General features: G+C 40.7%; 4 protein-coding genes across 6 annotated transcripts in view; 2 read left to right on the forward strand and 2 right to left on the reverse strand.

The window, feature by feature from the left end:
- esamb (endothelial cell adhesion molecule b) overlaps nt 1-6,667 on the forward strand; it is a 43,241-nt gene extending 36,574 nt beyond the window's left edge. Inside the window, exons 5-8 of one of the 2 annotated variants that reach the window (XM_034866608.1) lie at nt 495-539; nt 4,285-4,407; nt 4,495-4,624; nt 6,074-6,667. In XM_034866608.1, coding sequence (XP_034722499.1) covers nt 495-539; nt 4,285-4,407; nt 4,495-4,624; nt 6,074-6,545 — 770 coding nt within the window. In that variant the 3' untranslated portion in view covers nt 6,546-6,667. The remainder of the gene's footprint in view (nt 1-494; nt 540-4,284; nt 4,408-4,494; nt 4,625-6,073) is intronic. The other variant, XM_034866610.1, reaches the window with a different exon arrangement.
- Nucleotides 6,668-8,094: 1,427 nt separating this feature from the next.
- acad8 (acyl-CoA dehydrogenase family, member 8) lies at nt 8,095-13,478 on the reverse strand. Its single transcript, XM_034866611.1, has 11 exons — nt 13,218-13,478; nt 12,367-12,467; nt 11,534-11,703; nt 10,348-10,457; nt 10,087-10,163; nt 9,856-9,993; nt 9,605-9,740; nt 8,810-8,907; nt 8,562-8,714; nt 8,381-8,483; nt 8,095-8,243 (listed from the first exon to the last, which is right to left on the reverse strand). Exons 1-11 carry the CDS (start codon nt 13,333-13,335, stop codon nt 8,188-8,190), a joined length of 1,260 nt encoding a protein of 419 aa, XP_034722502.1. The 5' UTR covers nt 13,336-13,478; the 3' UTR covers nt 8,095-8,187.
- Nucleotides 12,502-18,581, forward strand: thyn1 (thymocyte nuclear protein 1). Of its 2 annotated transcripts, none has more exons than XM_034866614.1 (8): nt 12,502-12,526; nt 15,333-15,389; nt 15,469-15,620; nt 15,696-15,764; nt 17,332-17,424; nt 17,517-17,612; nt 17,697-17,847; nt 18,425-18,581. In XM_034866614.1, exons 1-8 carry the CDS (start codon nt 12,517-12,519, stop codon nt 18,469-18,471), a joined length of 675 nt encoding a protein of 224 aa, XP_034722505.1. In that variant the 5' UTR covers nt 12,502-12,516; the 3' UTR covers nt 18,472-18,581. The 2 variants fall into 2 exon arrangements, with proteins under 2 accessions (XP_034722505.1, XP_034722506.1); XM_034866615.1 differs by lacking the exon at nt 12,502-12,526 and adding an exon at nt 14,275-14,517.
- A 1,359-nt stretch (nt 18,582-19,940) lies between these two features.
- vps26b (VPS26, retromer complex component B) overlaps nt 19,941-21,222 on the reverse strand; it is a 6,183-nt gene continuing 4,901 nt past the window's right edge. Inside the window, exon 6 of the mRNA XM_034866613.1 lies at nt 19,941-21,040. Coding sequence (XP_034722504.1) covers nt 20,903-21,040 — 138 coding nt within the window. The 3' untranslated portion in view covers nt 19,941-20,902. The remainder of the gene's footprint in view (nt 21,041-21,222) is intronic.

Consider the following 21,222-nt stretch of genomic DNA (forward strand, 5'->3'; position numbering starts at 1 on the left):
TTAACTGCTTTGATCTTTGGCCCTCATCTCTTTATAGCAGAAAAGTCCTCAGACTCGTAATATTAAAACTACTCCCTCTGATTGTGCTATGACCCAGGGTTTTGTAGTGCTGTATGCACACTCATGCCTACGCGACATGTGTATCTGCATCCTCTTACATGCCATCAACACTCAAACCCATAGTTTTATTTTTTTATAATTCTGTGACACTCGATCTCTGTCACTACTTATCTCTTTCAGCAATCTCTCCGTTTTCCCTCTCTGCTTATCCTCTCTCGGCACTCCTCATTTTCGGTTTCTGTTGACCTCGGTGCCTAATCTAACAAGCCCCATGTCATTACTTGATCAACCCCTCATAAGAGGCATAAGTTGGATTTGGTACTTCACTCCACCCCCTCTTCATCAGTTTGTACCACTTCTTTTGCTTCCTCTCATTCATGCTCACTCTCTCTCTCTGCCATCTTTTCTTCTACAAAAAAAAACCCAAACCCCAGAATGGAGAGCCTGCCCCCAGCCCATGCTTGTCCTTGGGTTCATGGGTAAGGGTTTTCACTCATGTGTTTTCCACTCATTCGCCCAACTCCCATCCCACCTCCTCACCTGCAAACCGTGACATCCCGAGGAGTCTCTCCCCAAATCAGAGCCATTAAGCTGTAGGAAAAGCTTTAAAAGAAAACAATTCAACCCAATTTGTATGAATGCTTATAGGATTATGTATCAGAAATTACCATCAAAAAGAAAAAGCTTAGCGACGGTGTCAAGCCGGGTAATAATCCCACTCAACCTTCTAAATTCACATTCTCCTTGGACACTCATTGATTGAATCGTCCAAAAATATGCAACTCTCGAGGAATAGCAGAAGTTTATCCTCACTGTAATTGTATTCTTTCATATTGGAATATTTTACTGAAATTATCCATTATCAAAATTTAGAATCTGAGACCTATATTCACATTTTGTAAAAAAGGGTTGAATGTGTTCTTTAAATCTTTGTAGTATGTGTGATGTTAGACTTAGCTGTCATACTAATGCATTCATTCATGTTTTAAACAGTCTTTTTGAACCAAGGACATAATCACCGTTTAGAGTCCATTGGGCTGGAATGATGATTGCATTAATTTTAATAACTGTTCAAAGGAATAGTTTGATCTGGAACAAAGGCTTTCTTGCTCAGAGTTGACTGTCTTAAATTAGATAATCAATACTCATGGTATAGTGGGGAGAACAAGTATTTAATCCACTGCTGATTTTGCAGGTTTTCCTACTTAAAAAGCATGTAGAGGTCTGTAATTTTTATCATATGTACGCTTCAACTGTGAGACAGAATCTAAAAAAAAATCCAGAAAATCACATTATACGATTTTTTTTAAATAATTTGCATTTTATTGCATAAGTATTTGATAAGGAAACAAAATGTAAACAAAGGTTACAAAATTCACCTGCCAGCAGCTTGAATTAGCTCACACAAAAGTAGAGGCTTTAACAGGTTTTAATTAGCTAACTTAACAGTGATAAGTTTTAATTCACTAATTAAAACTTGTAAAACCACGTTTTGATGTTTGGTTTTTGTTCCGATCAAACAAACAAGACATGATGTGTAAATTAGTGAGCGGTAGGCTACTGGTCGGTGGGTTAGGGTCAGATGTAGCCAGGCTAGCTAGCGGTTGTCTCTAGTCTAGGGGCCAGCCGCTTGGCGTGCCAACACGCGTGCCAGTGTTGGCAATAGCAATAAGTGTGCAAGAGTTTTTTTGGGAAATGCTCTTATCTGCATGCCAAAGGACCACAGCCTGTTTACAGTAGTTTGATTGGCTTTTCCTCTATCTGCATTCCTCGTAGACCCGCCCTACTATGCCTCTGATTGGCTAGTACTAGTTGCAGCCTTCAAAGAATGCTGCATGTAGTAAAAAAAAAAGTTTAAAAAATAACCCTGCCTGAGCGGGCTCTGTAGATTATGGCAGGCTTAATGCTGATGTGGCCCACTGATTAACTACAACATTTTAAAAGTCATGCTCTAGTATGACCAATCAAGTCATTTGGAGGTTGTTGTTTTTTTTGGGTGTAAACATATGTTGCAGCCCAGTCCTTAACAACACTAAGCAACATAAAACAGTGGCATGTGAATGGAGGCAAGAATAAATGTACAGGAAAAATAGTGAATGAATAGATAGATGTGTCCTATACAGTACTGATTGTGTTTGTCCACTAGTTATTTCAATCCTTGTATTTTGTCTTTTTTTATATACTGTATTAATTTATTTTTTATATTATATACACAAAAACATTTCTTGTTAAATGTTTGAAAAAACTTAATTTAATCCCATCCTCCTGTCCTGAGAGATTAAAATGAATGGCAATGAGTAAATTACACTAATTGGTACTGCGTTAGTTTTCTGATTCCTGTTTTGTTTGTTTTTGGGTGTTTTTTCAATAATTGTGATAATCCACTGCAGCTTGGATGATATAATGTGAGGTGGTAAACCTATACAATAAGCTTTTTTTAACATATACATATATAAACAAACAATCACATGTCATGGATTTGACAAAAGCTGCTCTGTGACCTGGCAGCGTACTCGGTGCGGCCCTGTCTTGATATGAAGCAGCACCTTCTGTAGCGGCGGATCTGCCACTGGGATCCGATCCCTGGGCAGGCTTGACCTCGCGCCAAGCTCCGAGTCAGCTGATGTTCTGCTTATCATCCACAATTGGGTTTAGTTCTTCACTGCTGTTTTTTTGGCACGGTTTCTTTTAAATTCTGAGGCCTGCTTTTAATACTTTGGTTATAAAACAATAAAGCTATGATCTGTTAATGAATACCAGCCCTTTGTTTCTTTCCCATTTAATCATTTTATAGAGTGTGTATAGATGTTTTGAGCCATGTGATATGTACTCACATTCAACAGACCAACACATAGGTAATGCTTCAGCCAACTAGAATATACTATTTCAGACTTTTCCATCCAGTTACTTGTTTTAGTTAACTAAAATCTAAAGTTAGGGACCGATTTCCTGTACTTCTCTTCTGGTTTGTTTGCACCTACCTACATTCACCTTGCTCCTGGCGCTGCAGTAGCAGATGGTGCAGACAAAACACACAGCTCAGTCCACGCTAAACGTTGGAGGAAGGCAGCTGTTTGGACATAATGATTGTTCAGGATTTTCTGCTCTCTTGCATTAAAGCGTTGCATGCTGGTGTAATGTGAACATTGGCTTTTCGTCTGGGATGATGTGGATGTGTCTGTGTGTTGCGTTACTGTTCCCTCTGTGTTGATTGACTCAGCTCAGTGCCAGGCGTGCGTGAACACTTACAAAACGCCTTCCCGTTGGAACAAGGAGCAAGATCCCACAAAAGCAATGCACACCCAGCCTCAGTTCTTTACATCCCCCCCCCCCATCCCCAAAACATCAGATGCTGCAATGTGACGTCTAAGATTAGATTTCAGAGGATTTGCTGTGATTAGTCCCTCGTAGTTTATTTTTCTACAGCCTACTTTTGCAACACAGCATTTTAAATCCAGATGTGCTAAAATGAACAGACTGTCTTGAATGGAAATATCCAGTTATGAAAGAACTTATTGATGTGTCATAACCTTGGTGAATACAAAAATTGCTGAAAAACCTCATTATGTAGCAAGACCACAGAATCCTCTGCAGAGCCGTCTGCTGCGGGATTGTACCAATGAAAACTATAAACTGTAGGTACTGGAGATGGGCCAATAGATTAAATCTGGATTAGGAGTGGGAATCTGTAACCAATCATTCAACACTACCATGATATGTTGAACACAATGATGTCATGATGCAGATGACTTATACATCATGTGTTATTTTTTCAATAAGTAAACCAGGAATTGGCATATTTGTAGAATATATGAAATGCCTTGTGCATAGTTTAAGCTTTTTTTTTAACACATCTACATGCAGATCTGTGTAAAAAAAAAAAAAAAAAAAAAAAGTAAAACTGCCCAAAACTAGCTTTTTTATTTTTATTTTTAGAAAGTACTTTATTTAACTCTACTTAAGTCAATTTATTTATGCTAACTGATAGTACTGTTTCCATTTTAAATACAAGATTAATGAGATATTGAATCCTCAGTTTGTTCTTGCAGTTAAATTGTGTTCCTTACTTTGGCACTATAGTTCCCTAGCATGTAATGTTGTGGTATAACAATTTAATGTTGACCTGTATAGTTTTCTGTTTTTACCAAACCCATTTCCACAGATTGTGTGTGTGTGTGTGTGTAACTGTGTGTGTGTGTAACTGTGTGTGTGTGTGTTTTGCAGATGAGAGGCACGGCACCCTCAGGCTGAGCAACCTCACTAAAAGCATGTCAGGGAAGTACATCTGCCGAGCCAGCAACACTGCCGGGTCCGACAGCTGCTCCATTAACCTGGAGGTTATCACCTGTACGTACTCCGCTGCACACCAGTGCACTAAACACACAACTGTGACCACTACTAGGGGTTAATGCTGATCTCTTATCCGTTTCCCAGCTTCCAATGCAGGCGTGATTGCAGCAGCTACGCTGGGGTCAATAGTGGGACTGGTGGCCATGGTGCTCTTCCTCATATTCATACTGAGAAGAAGGAGGGACACTGAGGAGGAGATGGCCAACGAGATCAAGTGAGTTTCAATATCCACTGTACAGGGGCCACTTTATTAGGCACGTTTGTACAACTAAAAGCAGTTCAATACAACAGCTGTCGTGATTTCTACCTTTAGTTTAGATAGTTTTAGTTTTTGGTGACATAGTCAAATGTGTAAATTCAGCTGTTTATTATTGAGCTCCTAGTTGTAATGGACTACATTATATACTATATACAGTACATTACATGTTGTACATTATATTCTGAGCTGTGCTTCTAATGCTTTGTCCTTCATATTTACATACATGGGGGGGGCAGGATATGTAAAATACCTATAAATGCCGTCCAGTACAATTAGTATTTACATACATGACGATGTCAACAAAAACTGAACATTACATGCATCATAAAAGTACTTTGAGGCCAAACAGTTGTATTGGATTGTGTCATATTATACAGGTGTATCTAATAAATTTGCCACTGAGTGTATGTGTGTATAAACAGGCTTTGAAGTACAGCTATTACAAGTTATTTTACAGTGCTAAAAGGAGAAACAAAAAGAACAAAGTGCATTTACTCAAGTACTACTTAGAGATATCTTGATTTCAATCCAGCTCTGTGTCATGGCCGTGTGGGCAGTGTTTAGATGAACGATTCAGTGCACTGGCGCTACGGATGGAGGGAACACACAGTTTATCTAAACACACTGCCAATTTCAATCCAGCACGGTGTCATCTTTGTGTGGGCAAAGTTTACATCTGCAGGCGAAAAGGAAGTGACAACACTCATTTCCATCGCAGTCAACACTTTATTTCTTTAGGGTACAATTAGCCAGAAGCATAAAGCCATAACATTTACAGATAAGTAAATAAGTACGAAACTATTTTCTCCTTTTATTAAATCCAAAGCAAAGGCCTGTCCTTCTGGAATACATTTTCTTATCTTGAGTTGATAAGGAAAATGCAATACCATACTTGAATATACTGAATTCAGTGGTACTTAATGCTTTTTCCTTTACATTCTCAGAAGGAAATACTTTGTTAAAGATTAAACTAACCAACAATGTATAGACAAGCATTGGGAACGGCACGTCTACATGCTTGCCTGCGTACTTTGCGTTCCTAGAGGATTAGCGTAGCATTCATTTCTGAAGACGTGCACAACGTACGCTCCAAAGGAACGCGGGTCAGCCATCTTACGTACGCAAACAAGTAGTTAAAAGCAACTATATACTGTATCTGGGCCTTTATTTGTAAGTATATTTATTGTACTATCAATATTTTGTTTATTTTTGATAAATATGAGACTGCATGAGTAATTTAAAAATCTGGAATCTGAGTGCTTTTTGCCAGAACTCAATAGGATTGCAGAACACTGAAGCTGAATGTGCGTTGTCCTATTTCCTTCTTGTCATTTTCATAAATTATGAGTTTCTACTGATCTGGCTCAGTGTGTGTCTGTGTGTGTGTGTGTGTGTGATTCACAGGGAGGATGCTCAGGCACCAAAGCGAGTGTCATGGGCAAAGAGTAACACTGGCTCAGACATCGTATCCAAGAACGGCACGCTGTCCTCCATAGCCACCAGCCCTCGACCCCGAGACCCGAACCCGCCAAAATACCACTACCCGTACTCGCCAACATCAACTTCAGACGCTGGCTCGGTGATCCATGCCTACCAGCTGCGACCTGGAGAAGCCAGTATGCTACAGGGACTTCCTGGTTATAACATTGGAGGCACCCCGTCACGCAAACACAAGCGACCTTCCAGTTCAAACGGGGCCCCTTCGCAGCTTTTAAGGGGCTCGGTGGTCGCAATGCCCAACAGGACTGAGGGGGCTCAGCCCCAGGTGCCACCACCACCCACTGTGTCCCCACAAATGAGCTCCTCCACTCTGACGCGCATGGGAGCTGTAGCTGTCATGGTGCCTGCTCAAAGCCAAGCCGGCTCACTGGTGTAAGCCAGCAGAACGAACGGAGAGAAAGAATGCCTTGAAATGGAAAGCACTTCCTCCACAAAGACATGAAAGCTCCTGAGAGAAGAAATTTCTTCCTTCGGCTTGTTCAGTTCAGTTTTTTTTTTTAATATTTTTTATTTACACTCTTATGAAGAGATCTTCAAAATGGAATCCAAAATAGTTAGGACTTTTAGGCAGTATGATTATGTTAGACCTAGGGTTTCAAGAGTTCAAAAGAGACCCTATTACAGTGTCTAGATACTCTAAACCATTAGAGATTTGCAGTTTTTGCAAAAAATACTATATACAGTATATATAAAACAAATGATTTAATTTGTAAAGCTGTGTAAGGACAATTTTCAGTCACTTGTCTCAGGCTAACTGCACTAGTTCAAAATCACAATTCAGGTATTCAACTTGATCTCTCTGGCTTTCTTTGACCCACATTTACTTAAGTTTTATTTAACCTACTGTAACATCGGTGTGGTTCCATGACACCGACATCTGCTGAAAGAACTCTTGAGTGTATTGCCTGTTATGGTAGTTGGAACGTAACCAAAATAGGGAGTGCAACATGTTGAAAGTTCTCTTAATATTTTGTTCTAAGGTGCTTGATATGACTTGTAAATGATGCAACCCTACACGGCCATTAGTGGCTAAGATAATAGACCACCCTTCCAGCTGACGGTCTTGTTTCTTTGAAGCTACTAAACTTTGGAACTGGTGTGGCAGTGGTCAGTTGTCAATAGTGAAAGGCTATATGTAGCACTTTTAAAACAGTTTTGATTGTTGATCATTTTTCCAATAAAGGGTTCTGCAGTGTAGTCACTTTACCTATAAACACACACTCATGAGAACAGTTCATATATACTGACACATATAAATTATAATTATCTTTTTAGTGGGATTCAGTGTGTGAATAAAAAAGCAGAATTCTTTTAGATTTTTTTGGGGGGCTTTTCCACCTTCAATTTTTTGACAGGACAATTAGGTGGTGGGGGGGGGGGGATGGGGAACATGCAGGAAGTTGTCACAGGTCGGATTGGAACCTGGACCTCTGCGTTGAGACTCACATCTCAGTAAATGTGCGCCTGCTCTACCACTGATCCAACCTGGCCACAAATAGGCTGAATTCTTTTATGAAATGAGATTTTTATTTGGAGTGTAATCAGACATAATTTGCAATTTCAATACACAACCCATTTACTGTTTGATCTGTGGCAGTACTGCATGTAGGTAAGTATACAGGAACCTGGAATATAAATACTATCTAAAAGGCCACTTCAGGCACAGAGATGCTGAGACTGCCTGTAACTCAGTCTATACATTAGGGTTGGACATGTGGAAATTCTGACCTGCACGTGCTTCTAAAAGTAAGCAGTCGATTGCCAACGTCATTTGGATTCATCCTCTTTAAACCTCGACTGTACCAAATCTTGACAATCGGCACGGTTGAGCTTTCACTCTAGAGGTAAACTGAATCAACACTCTCATCCCTACAGCCTTGCTGCCAGTGTAGCCAAAAAGAAAAGAACCAGTAACTTTTGATGTTTCTAGAAAACCAGTCCCACAGTAACAATAGAGAGATGAAGACCGTAACAATATGGTCACTACTGACGTCACTCAGAGATCCAAGGGAAAAGATTCATGACTCCGTCAGCAGATTTCTGGAAATGATCATCCTCATCACCTCATTTGTGCCTTTGTAGACATAACAGAAGAAGAAATGAGTCACACAAACACAGCCAAGCACAACAGCTGTCATAAATATAAGGAACTTAATTATAATAAAATCCTATCAGGACATGCAGAGTAAGGTCATAGTTATTAAAGCTCACCCTCTAGAATCTGATGTACTCTGATGTCTCGGACAAACTGCTGCACTGCATAGTCTTTGAGGTATCCGTACCCACCGTGCATCTGCAGAGCCTGGTTGCAGATCTGTTGAGGAACGATTTAGAATAAGTGAAATAAGTGCAAATCCCATATTTGGGAAAATAAAGGCCTTTCCTTACTCACATTAAAGCACTCATCTGTGGCGAAGAGTTTGGCCATGGAGCAGAGAGAAACGGCATCGGGCCGGTTCTCCTGCAGCGCCGTCGCAGCCTCCCGCACCAGGAGGCGAGATGCAACCAACTTAGTGGCCATTTCTGCCAGTTTAAACTGAAGAAACTGAGGCAGACCGGGGGAGGGATACGAATCAAGATTATTTTATTTTTTAAATCACTGTTTAACATTGGATCTTGAATCCTTGTATGACTACTTACCTGGTTGTTGGACAGCGTCTCTCCAAACTGCTTGCGTACCAACAGATGATCCCTGGCCAGCTGCACGCTGGCATGTGCCGCCCCAAGAGAACAGGATGCTGTTGGAGTGTTGAATAAAACCAGATGTACGTCACCTGGATTCTCTTTGTTGTTGAAACAGGTCAGTCACAGAGCAACTCATCTAGAGTTTGCTAACGTTGGCCAACACTAGCTGCCATGAGCTCCTGGTCAGACTAGGCCAAGGAAAGTTTGTTTTACTTCTCATGAATTTGTTATTTTCCCTTAAAAATGTTAGTCTTGCATTAATGTCAGCCCCCCCCCCCAAAAAAAAAACTTCATATTTAACCACTTGTTTTGTTTACAGTACTCATACATTATGCACCTGTTACATCTACAGAAAATGTACAATTTGATTTATTTATTTCCATTATTTGGATTACAATCATTTTCTCTAGCTATGGGATTAATTCACTCACACACTTTATACATACATACTAGAGTTGGGCAATTTCCAAATTTTTGATACCGTCAAACCTCCTCCCTATTTATGGTATTACTGTGAATAATTAAAAATGATGACGTAAGACTCAGACGGCGTCAAACTGTCAATATAATTAAATTATATTTAATCCTTGTCTCTATATAAGTGCATTGCATTTTTTAGTGACAGTATTGAAACTGATCTGTTGCTATTTAAGACCCTGCCGTATAACCTATTACCGCCCAATACTAATATATACTGTACATAAATACTATATAATAATAAAATCAATGGGTAACTTGTGTTCTCCTCACCAATATTAATTCGGCCTCCATTCAGGCCTTTCATAGCTATGTTGAATCCTTGTCCTTCCTCACCGAGCCGGTTGGCCACTGGGACAGCACAGTCCTCAAATATGACCGCCCTGGTCGGCTGAGAGTTCCAACCCATCTGGGGAGCACGGTGGAAGGGTGTTGAGTGACTGACTTACTTCTGCCATCTAGTGGTAAACTGCAACACTAGCTACGGAGTTCAATTCAACAATCTAACGCCAAAGAAACTCTACCTTCTTTTCTTTTTTGCCAAAATTGAGACCTGGGGTTCCTTTCTCCACCACCAAACAAGAGATGCCTTTTGCTCCTTTACCCCCCGTTCGGCACATCACAACATAGACGTCTGTGTCTCCTCCTCCGCTGATGAAAGCCTAAAAAGTCAAACAGACGAGACACGTTTCAGACTCACCGTTTAAAAAAAAAAACATAAAACCACATGCAATCATGGACAGGTTTGAAATTACCTTTGAACCGTTCAAGATGTAATGGTCACCTCTCAGCTGTGCAGTGGTCAGCAGTGAAGCAGCGTCACTGCCACTGCCTACATCAAAGACCCTAGGTTTACCATGTTGTAGTGCACACGTGTAAAAAGCAACATGATATACAGTAGATGTACAATGCATTACTTACATACTATGAATATACTACGCAGAACAACAAAGACTCAAGTTTTTTGTTTTTTTTTCCTCCTGTCCTTATAGTTTCGTCTCCATATGAAGACTGACCTGGTTCAGTGAGACAGTAGGAAGCAAACTTTTCCATGGAACAGAGTTGGGGACAGAACTTCTCCCTCTGCTCAGTGTTGCCAAAGGTGTCGATCATCCAGGCACACATGCTGCAGAAAGAGGAGCACACAGCGGATTTGCAGGCAAATACATAGAAGATGCATTGGCTTGCATAAGTATACACCCCCCTATGTTAAAATACAGGGGGCATAGGTATACACCTCCCTATGTTAAAATACAGGGGGCATATGTATACACCCCCCTATGTTAAAATACAGGGGGCATAAGTATACACCCCCCTATGTTAAAATACAGGGGCATAAGTATACACCCCCCTATGTTAAAATACAGGAGCATAAGTTTACACCCCCCTATGTTAAAATACAGGGGCATAAGTTTACACCCCCCTATGTTAAAATACAGGGGCATAAGTTTACACCCCCTATGTTAAATTCCCAGAGAGGCAGGCAGTTTTTCATTATTAAAGACCTGATAAAGTTTCCTAGGCCCCCCCCCTCCAATCATTGCATACCCATCACCATACATAGAGATTGGCTTGGTGTTATTTCAGTTAGCTTAACAGCTGGTTTGAATTGCATTGATAGATGATCTCAATGCAAATGGAAAGTCCCCCATGCCAATCTCCATTTTCTTAATTTTATTTTTTAATTAAGGCATTAGGATCAATTTCCAAAAGATGTTTATTTTATTTTTTTCCTCTTTTTGATCAATTGTATCCTGGGTGTGTAACGCCACTGTATATGGCATAGCTATCATTATAGGGGTCACAATGTAATTCATCTCCTTATTTTCACAAGACCTAAAAAGGAAAGTAGCAAATATATCTGGAAAATAAATTCTAATTGATTTTTGGTTTCGGTAATGAATGAATTACATCACCGCATCACGGTTTTCTATTATAAATGCTGTTTGGACTTAATGAAGATGTAACTATACTACATGTATTCTAACAGCTTCACTGAAGTAATCTGTGGAGAACTCTTTTAGTCACATAACTTGAAACTGATCCGACAGATATTTGGTTATTTGGGCTAGACACAACCAGATTTAGGTCAATTTTGATGAAGATAACTCATTAGAAACAACCAAATAATCCTTCCATCTTCATTTCATCTCAATATCAACTGCAGGTGCATGCCATGTGGCCATGTGAGGGGTTAGTTACTTGTGGATGCTGATGTAAGCTGTGGTGCTGACACATCCTGTGGACAAGGCCTCGAAGATGACTGAAGTGTCCAGCCGAGACAGACCCGATCCTCCGACATCCGGCTGCACGTAGATCCCACCGAACCCCAACTGGGCGGCCTTCCTCATCGTCTCCACGGGGAAAATTTCCTTGGGGGAGGGGGGAGGGGAAGAAGTGAACATGAAATGATGATGTTAAACTATAACTAAGCACAGTGGACAAAGACAAATATAATCAATCATATTTATGACTGTAAAAGAAAAGCTGCTTAGACATACAGGTACTTCACAGTTGGAGATAATGAAGATGCAGAAACACTTCCAAGTTAAAGCTGGCCAATGTGGAGAAAATATATATATCAAAGATATTTTTTCAACCAAATACATCAATGTTGATATGTAGGTTGACTATTGGTGCTTTCACAGAATACTTACGCAATGAGATTTTTAGATATGACTAAGTGGGTACAGGCAAATAATAGAACAGCTACAACAGTCTGTCCAATAAAATGACATCACTTTACTGTAATGCAGCCTTTAAAACCAGGAAAACACGACACTTGTGTCACATTACGATATCCAAAATGTGAGACAATATCGATGTCGATATAATATTGCCCAGGCTTATATCAAGTCAATAATTTCAAAACTACAAAAATCCATATAAGGAAACAGGATCTTCTGCCGCTGCATACGGACGCTTCTCTAGACATGATTCTTGCGTTTACAGGCGGGTTTCCTATTGTTATGGAGCCTACGTCTGCTGCCTGGAGACAGTCTACCTGATGCACTGCATGCCTTGCTCCAACATACCTTCTGGTCCCACTCTGCCATGTGTGGAGCCATTTCATTGGCTGCGAAATCAAAGGCCACCTTCTGAAACTCTTTCTGTTCCTCTGTGAGTCCATGAGCAGCTGTCAAAGAGCAGAGAACACATGTGGACAAAATAATCTGCAATCTTTCATGGAAACAGGTGTAGTATGTACTATACATACACTACCGGTCAAAGATTTGGGGTCATTTAGAAATTCCCATTGCACTCCATTATAGACAGAATACCAGCTGAGATCAGTTGCATGGTTTTTTTTTTTTAACCCGGGCTCTTTGCAAATACAATTGATCACTTTCATTCCTCTGATCTTAACTATTAGTCAAAAATAATTCCTAATTTCTGATTTTTTTTAACTCAAATATTAGGTATAGTTCTATATAAATGAGGGTTATTGACCAGGAATTCGAAAAAGTTGTAAAACTAGTGGTGTTAGTGAACTTAAAAAAAGTCTCAAAATGAACGAAAATATCAATTTTTGTCAGTTTTTTGACACGGGAGGTCACACAAGGGTTAAACATACACTTCAAATTCTCTGACACATACGACCTAGGAAAAGATCCGGGATGTAACCTCAGGAAGAGAAGGCTTCTCCGAAAATCAGGTGTAAAACTAACAGATAGTAGTGGCACATTATATCAACCCCTGCCTGGGCTGTGCGTGGCTGTCTCTTCTTTTATTCAGTCGAAAGACGTCCCGTCTGGGTGGTAAACTGAATCCCAACAGCTAGCTTAACGTACCGGTAGTGGTTCTGGTCACCGGTGTCACACTTTCTTACATAAAACACACCTGTCTCTAACTATGACGCAGCCAGTTCTCGTTTTCTGGAACTTACGGTCGACACAAGAAGCTACTCCTCGTCTCTGTGAGCTCCTGTTTAAAAAGAAGCGCTGGTTCCTGCAGATACTGGAGCCAAGTCTAGCAATTTTCCCCAGAGGTCTGCCAGCCGCCATGTTTACCCCGACACTGTTGTGTAATGTCCTTAGGTCCTGCTGCTTCTTCTTCTTGGGTTTTAACAGCGTGCTCGGTTATTTACCGCAACCTTCTGCTTCGGAGTGTAACGGTGAGACGTTTACGGAGCTCCTGGGTCCGTCGGAAAAATAGCAATGCCTAAATCTTTGGCTTTAGACTGTTGAAATAATATGTGGACAATTTTTTTTTAAACCGTGCCCTCGACTTTGTAAAATGTGCCCAAATATTTCCAAACAGTGCGCTTCTGTAGTTTAGTGGTGTACTGCATAGACATACTGAAGAGAGAGGTGTCGTCTTTTCTGTTTTCGAGTTATTGCCCCACCTTGTGGCCATTAAAGAAATAGCTGTTACAACCTTGGATGTATTACAGGCTCGAGACTGTATATTTATTGTTATAATAATACTATGGTATGGCTGCGGCCAAGAGCGTCCAACGGTAAGTTCGATGGGTCAAAAATATGAAATCTCAAATTAGTTAAACAAACAAACAAACACCAAATTTCAAGTATTGTATTCATTAGCATATTAGTTAATGCGAGCTTTTACTTTGAAAAGTATAAGATAGATATTTTTTTAAGTATTTAATTCCAGACGCGAGTTTTTAGTTTGAAAAGTAGAAGCTCGGGGACATAGAGGCACCAGGTGGAATGAAGGAAGGAGTTTTTTAGTTTGCCTATAATCTGCATTTATTTTATAGACAGACATAAATTTAGTATTCATCGGTATGGTGGTGTGCATTCATCCTGTAGACATATTTTAAATATTTTATTCATTTGTATGATTGCCGTTACTGTTTAGTTAAAAAGAAAACACCAAATATTTCAAGTATTTCATTCATTACCATGATAGTCGACGCGAGTTTATTTTACTCCAGACGCGAGCTTTTATTTTGAAAAGTAGACGCGGGACGGCACAACATGGGATTTCTTTAACTGTCTATGCACGGGACGCTCCCATAGAAAGTTAAAGGGCGCTCCAGGGTGCAACCAACCAGTCTTGGAGAGAGGTTACAACACAAACGGGAGTCGCTGTCAATTAAATCAAGTGCACCAATTCCTTTGTTGACGTCACGTGTTGTTGGTTTTTTTCTCCCTCGGATTTTGATGGCTGTCCACTTTGAAGCCGAGCTCTCCTAATACTTCATGCTTTGGGGAACTTCTTAGGTAGGATTTTTCAGTGTTTATGGAGGCTATCTACTGACACAGAGCTGCATTGTAGTCTGTTTTCCTTTTAAAACACTTTAAACTTTTATTTACGTGTGGCTCAGGTTTGTGTTTGTCTATGTTAGAGTTGTTAAAGCTAGCTAGCTAATAGCTAATCTGCCACCCATGCGTAACGTTGGTGCCGATGAAGAGTACACGCGCTTAGCTAGCTCCTCCTAACTTAAAGTGAACCGCAGGAATGTTGAACTTGTCGTTTTTAGGAACCGTTAGTGTTTTATTAACGACCTTTTGCAAAGTAACACATGGCTCATTCATCATATCAAATGTTTGAATTTTTCTGCACGTGTTTGCACTGCAAAACATCTTTATGCAAACTTTTTATTACGATAATTTGACAAGGTTATAGTTGATCACGTAGTCGGTGATGGTCATCCTATAAGGTCACTGTGGAAGTGTTAAGAAATATTAACACGTGTTCCTGGTTCCAATGGAGAATTAATCAAAGGTTTAATTAAACAGAATGATGAAAATGCCATGACAAAGTCAATAAAATAAAACATATACTGTGTATAAATATATGTGCATAAAAAAATTGTTAATGGATTGGAATGTCTTGATTTGGGCTAATTCAGTAAAACAATATCTGACTTTCTGAATGAAAGCACTTCAATACATTGATATATATATATAGATGGTAAAGGGACAGCTACCACGGTATGAATAATGTGAATGGTAGACAATTTGACATCATCAAGGTATGTTGTCATATCACCCTGTTATGGATGATACTTCATGTTTAACATGCTTCTTCATAGACTGCCAGATGCCACCAAAGACGAGGGCCAGAGTGAGTAAAAGGACAGCAGATTCAGGTAAATGAAGTCTCAGATTAAAACTTCTTCTCTCGTCTGGTATGTTATTTTCTAATGAGTGACAATTATTGGTCCAAAGGCGATGCTGGTGAAAAGGTTGGCGGTAAGAGGAAAGCCGCAGCGTCGGTTGAGTCTGGAAAAACTGAGGAGCGCGCCGAGCCGCCCCAGTACTGTCACTGGCTGATGAAGTCAGAGCCCGAGAGCCGCTTTGAAAATGGGATCGACGTGAAGGTACGCAGCCTCCAGCACGGTCTGTTGGATGGGAGTGGGCTGCACTTGTCTGATGCGTCTGGTTTCATTCTGCAGTTCGGGATCGAGGACCTGAAGGCTTTGCCTGATCAGACCGGCTGCTGGGACGGCGTCCGCAATTATCAGGTACAGCCACAAAAGTGACTCCTGATATGACTTGTAGAGATGGGCCGATACCTTGTTTTGCTTCCTGATACCCATTGTGAGACCTGAACTTGCGTATCGGCCGATACCGAGTACTGATTTGATACCAGTGTGTTATATATTGTATGGAGGTGATATGATTTCTATCTTTCTCTGTCTGGCTTAAGTTAAACTCTTTCTCAGGTCAAACACAAACAATGAATGCCGTAGAAGCTAACTTTTATTATCCAGTTTGACAGTCCGTTATAATGGGAAAAAGAACATAAATCAACTACTTTTTTAAGATAATTTTTTGGGGGCTTTTCCTTTTATTACATAGAGACAGTGGATAGGCATGGAAGGGGGAGAGTGATGGGGGATGAGCCGCAGGTCGGATTCAAACCCGAGGCCTAGAGGCCGCCCCCTAAATCAACTACTTTAACGTAGATCTTCTTTCGGGATTTATTACGTGGTGTCGGATCGGTGCATACACTCCAGTATTTTCTCAGTACTTTCCGATACCATTATTAAGGCAGTATCAGAGGTAATACTGATATCGGTATCGGAATATCTCTAATGAATAGATGTTTAATTAAATGACTTTATTGACATTGCATTTAAGTACGAGGAAATTGTAGTGCCACTCTAGTATGTACCGAATACATCTCACCCAATATTTACAGCAAACCCTCATCTTTCATGCAAGCCAACCATGACATAAAAACACAACTTTCCCACTCTCACACTAGATACTATGTATTCTAATGTGGATAAGGTGCTGAGTATCAGTGCAAACTGCATCATTCACTTTTTTTATGTTTTCAACGTGACGTAAAACTAACTGATTAACTGTAGTTTTACAATTATTTTTTGAATTTATGGTCAATAAACCTCATTTATAGGAATTTCAACCTAATGTTTGAGTTAGAAAAGCAGAAATTAGGAATTATTGAGACTAAAATGAAAGGAATGGATGTCGATGGATAATCACAGACTGGAATATGTCAACTTTACTCAAAATTATTTCAAAAACACTTCCATTTATTTTTCAAATGCTATAAAATTAATAAAAGTAGAGAGATGTACTTGCCAAAGAGCGTTGTGTAGAATTATGTTTTTTGGGGGTAATTAAAAAGAACATCGATTTAGGAAAACGGGTCAATTTGACCCGAGGACAACATGAGCCTTTACAGTTATTGCTTTAGAAAGGAAGCTGCTAGTCCGTGTTTTTAGACCTCTGTAACGTCTCCTCCAGGGCAAGAGTTCAAACCGTGGGGGACCAGGGTGACAACAGTCACGTGTACTTTTGGTGGCTTTTGAGAGCAGTCTTGAGTTGTAGTTGGTAGCTTCCTGTGGTGATGGAAGAGGACAACCAACGATCTGGGCTGTGTTGGTCACTCTGCTGCAGAGGGTCCAGCGTACCACACAGGGACCAGGACCAACCGCTTCTCAGACAGATCAGCTGTTGGTGCTCCAGTCTAGTCTCGTCTCTCCAGCATATTCTTTACTCTTGTTTTCCTTTTTTCTTCTCTCTTTGGGAATGGCCCTCTCAATTATCTATCATCTGCAGGCGCGCAATTTCATGAGGCAGATGAAAAACGAGCAGTTGGCCTTCTTTTACCACAGCAACTGCAAGGAACCCGGGATAGCCGGAGTCATGAAAGTAAGTCTCGCTCTTTCCCCGGCTGATTATATTCTAAAGATTTAAACAAAGCTACAGGCAGGCATGGTATACAGCTGTGATTCTTTTTCCAGATTGTGAAGGAAGCTTATGTGGATCACACTCAGTTCGACAAGAAAGATGTCCATTTTGATGCAAACAGTAAACCAGATGACCCCAAATGGAGCATGGTAGACTCCTTCAGCCATTTAAAGTACAATAACTGATAATAATAGACCAGGGATTGAGGTTGATATGGTCTTCTTTTCCCCCAGGTAGATGTCCAGTATCAAAGAATGTTAAAGCGTTTTCTTCCTCTGTCTGAGCTGAAGAAGTACCACGTGCAGCATGGAGCCAAAGGAGGGCCCCTGAAGGACATGGCGCTTTTTACGAGAGCCAGGCTCTCCGTGCAACCCCTAACCGCTGGTAAGTGGAGACCTCCCCACGCGGTGTCTTCTTTTATGGCGTTTTTCCACTGCATGGTATCTACTCGCCTCGACTCTACTCGCCCTTTTTGGTTTTTTTTTTACAAAAAAAAGTCCCTGGTACCTGCTAACAGGTACTTTTTGTAGTACTACCACAGTTGAGGTTCCGAGCGAGCTGAGGGGATTCCAGAGGGTGACGTAAAAACCTGCAGGCTGCTGATTGGGCGGAGAGAATCGTCACTAATCACTGCAGACTACTGATTGGTTGGAGAGAATCCTCACTAATCACTGCGTCGTCATTGCTAGCGACAGACGGGAGGGGGTTAATAGTTTATCCAACACACAGACTTAAAAACAACACACCTTTGCCGTTTTGTGTGTGTGTGTGTCGCGTTAGGTCACGGCAGTTTGCTGCTATGACAACCAGCCACGCTCAGTTCACGCATGAGGCTGTACTAATCTGCAAAGGAAAAGGAGGACAGGGCACAGCAGTGGAGCCGAGCAGGTACCATTAATGGAAAAAGGCTTATGGTGCTGGCCTGGGGGGGGTGAACCCTCGGTCTGCTTTATCTCTGCAGAGGAGTTTGACTTTGTCCTGAGTTTGGAGGAGGAGGAGCCTCTGTGAGGGTTTGGACCAGGTGATGCTTGGTGACACAGTGAAATCATGAAGCAGTGACCTCATCCACAACAACAGTGTTTTTGTCTTGTTCATGAATATGATTAAATCCATGTTTTGTAAAATAATGGCTCACGTTTTGTTTTTACCTATACCTGTGAACCATACAGAGCGTGCTGGCTTTGGATGGGGGTTGCAGGGTCTGGATACAAATCAGCAGCAGCATATAAATAATATTTATGAGCATGTAATGATGATTAGGGTTGCCCTTTGTCCCTAGAACATGGCCGGGCCTTGTTTTATTGCCGTTGTGTACTGTTTGTGTGTGTATAGCAGCATAAGAGTGCATTCTCACGACGATATTTCTTAAATTTAGTGAGAACTCATAAATAACTAATGTTAGTGGAATCTGTGTATGTTTTGTTACGCATTTCTGGATTTTTGGGATATATCGGCATACCGGATTTTTTAATAACCAAATTTTCATATTTGACCTAAAAGTCCTTTATCGGTCGAGCTGTAGTGGGAAGAAAACGTGTTCCAGTTCACGCAGAGCTCTTACGTTGGTCAGTTTAGTTCATTTGTTTACTCTCTGGAAGCCTACAGACCCCGTTATCATTATGGATAGCAATGATTCCAACTGGTTCCCAACCTTTCTCTCCTATTATCCCTCTTTTTTTGCATTCCCTTTTTGCTATACATTATCCCGGTCATTACCTGTTTCTATAGTGTTGAGAACTGGCCAACCAGATTTATTTGCTGTGCATTCATTGTGGTTAATTATTAAATTAAAAGAAATACACTCTCCAACCTAGCTCTCCATCTCTCTCTCTGTCACTGCCAAAATGATCTTTAAAAACAAATTCAGGATGTTGCTGGTTGTGTAACAGGAAGTGATTAGTACACACTGCTATTTTTCATATCTATCATAATCTCGTGGTCTGGTCCTGGTTTCAGGTCGGCTGACTGGTCTTTTCAAGATGTCATCCTCAGATAAATGGCCCAACGTAAATTCCTATTTGTTTTTATTCTTTGTTTTAAGTCCTAAATGTTGAACTTGTCAAATGGAACTGTTGGACTGTTTTAGGGTGGACTGGCACCTTGTTTTTTTGTAATCCTTGTAACACACACTACAAAAGGGCTGCAACTATTGATTAGTTAATATTTTTGGCTTCTTACAAAATGACTTAAACCACTGTTAGTATAAATAGCTGCACTTGTTTTAACAGACTAATCCTGTAATTGTTTCACTACAAATTTGCAGTTTTGTAATTAATGCACGAGCAATTCCGTAAAAAAATCCCTTGTCCTCTATGGATGGATGGATGGATGGATGGATAGATAGATAGACTGATGGATTCATTACCTGTTCAATGCTTAATGAAAACACAACTCATCCGCACACGCTGTACGCAGCAGTCTTCCACCCATTCTGATCAGGTGCTTCCTGTCTGTCACAAACACTCAGAGTCCGAGCTTTTTCCCATTTGGCATCCATTTATTTGACTTTTGGGGACAAGGAATAATTAATTAGCATTTTGCAAAAGATAGATAGTTCTAATGTAACTTTTTCTCTGGTTAAAAGACTAAAATTATGTTATAGAGGCAGTAGGACCTCATTTGCTCGATACACTTAGGCACAACTTTCACGTCTCTAATGAAGAGGATACAGAGGACTTCATACTATCAGACCTTAATACAAACCTCCTTTCCTAACACCACTGGAACGCCAAGGCAAAGCATGAGAGATCATGTTGTGGCGCCGTGTACTGTATAACCAACGTACACAAGCTGGAACAGGACAAAAGGTTTTAGCTGGTCTTATTTACAGATCAAAACATGACAAATGGGCGGGATAATATTTAAACCCTCTCGCTCTAAAAGAAATAGTTTCGGCTTCCATCATTTTTTTCGTGCAAACACACAAAACCAAGATGAAAAAGGTGTTCAGCAAGATAAAGCAGTGCAAAGTATCAGACTTCCTGACCTTATAACAGTGTTAGGAAGGCATTCATTAAAGGTGGAATGTAGGAGACACAGTAATGAACATTCTTCTCATCAATTTAATTGTGTTAAGAGATTAGAAATGAATTTATCCCCAAAAAGCATTAACAGAAGATGTTAAGAAAATCAAACGAAAGGTTTTAACACTGGACATTGCGACAGGTGATTAGTTTGATTCCCATAAAGAAAAAAATGCATTAATGAGGAAGGAGGACAAGACCAGCAGCCTGAAGCCACTTTGAATGCCTCATGCAAACTGTTTCATTGTTCACACACTGGGTGTGTTACTGTATGTTGGTCTCCCTTCTTTTTCCCTTCACCAGTAGCGGCTACAAAGAAAACCGCTGCTTCACCAGATGTTGTACGGTTGACAGGTACCTCCGACGCGGACACCGAGGGGTCCTGTGAGAGGGGGCGGGAGGGCTGCGGCTCTCTTCTACCCGCTCTCCTCCTTCGCCGCCTGTTCCAAAGCGCTCTCTGAAGCAGCCGAGCCCTCGAACCTCTGAGAGGCGATGGCTGCCTGGTGAGACATGCTCTTCCTCACCACGTCGCCTTTCCTCCACAGAGTGATTTCCTGGACAAGGAAGGGGCGGTGAAAAGGTTTTTAGACTTGATGGGCTTTTTTTTAAAGTTCCCATGACATGGTGCTCTTTGGATGCTTTTATATAGACCTTAGTAGTCCCCTAATACTGTATCTGAAGTCTCTTTATATAAACCTTAGTGGTCCCCTAATACTGTATCTGAAGTCTCTTTATA

Source organism: Etheostoma cragini, chromosome 3, assembly GCF_013103735.1.
Source record: "Etheostoma cragini isolate CJK2018 chromosome 3, CSU_Ecrag_1.0, whole genome shotgun sequence".
Lineage (NCBI taxonomy): Eukaryota > Metazoa > Chordata > Actinopteri > Perciformes > Percidae > Etheostoma > Etheostoma cragini.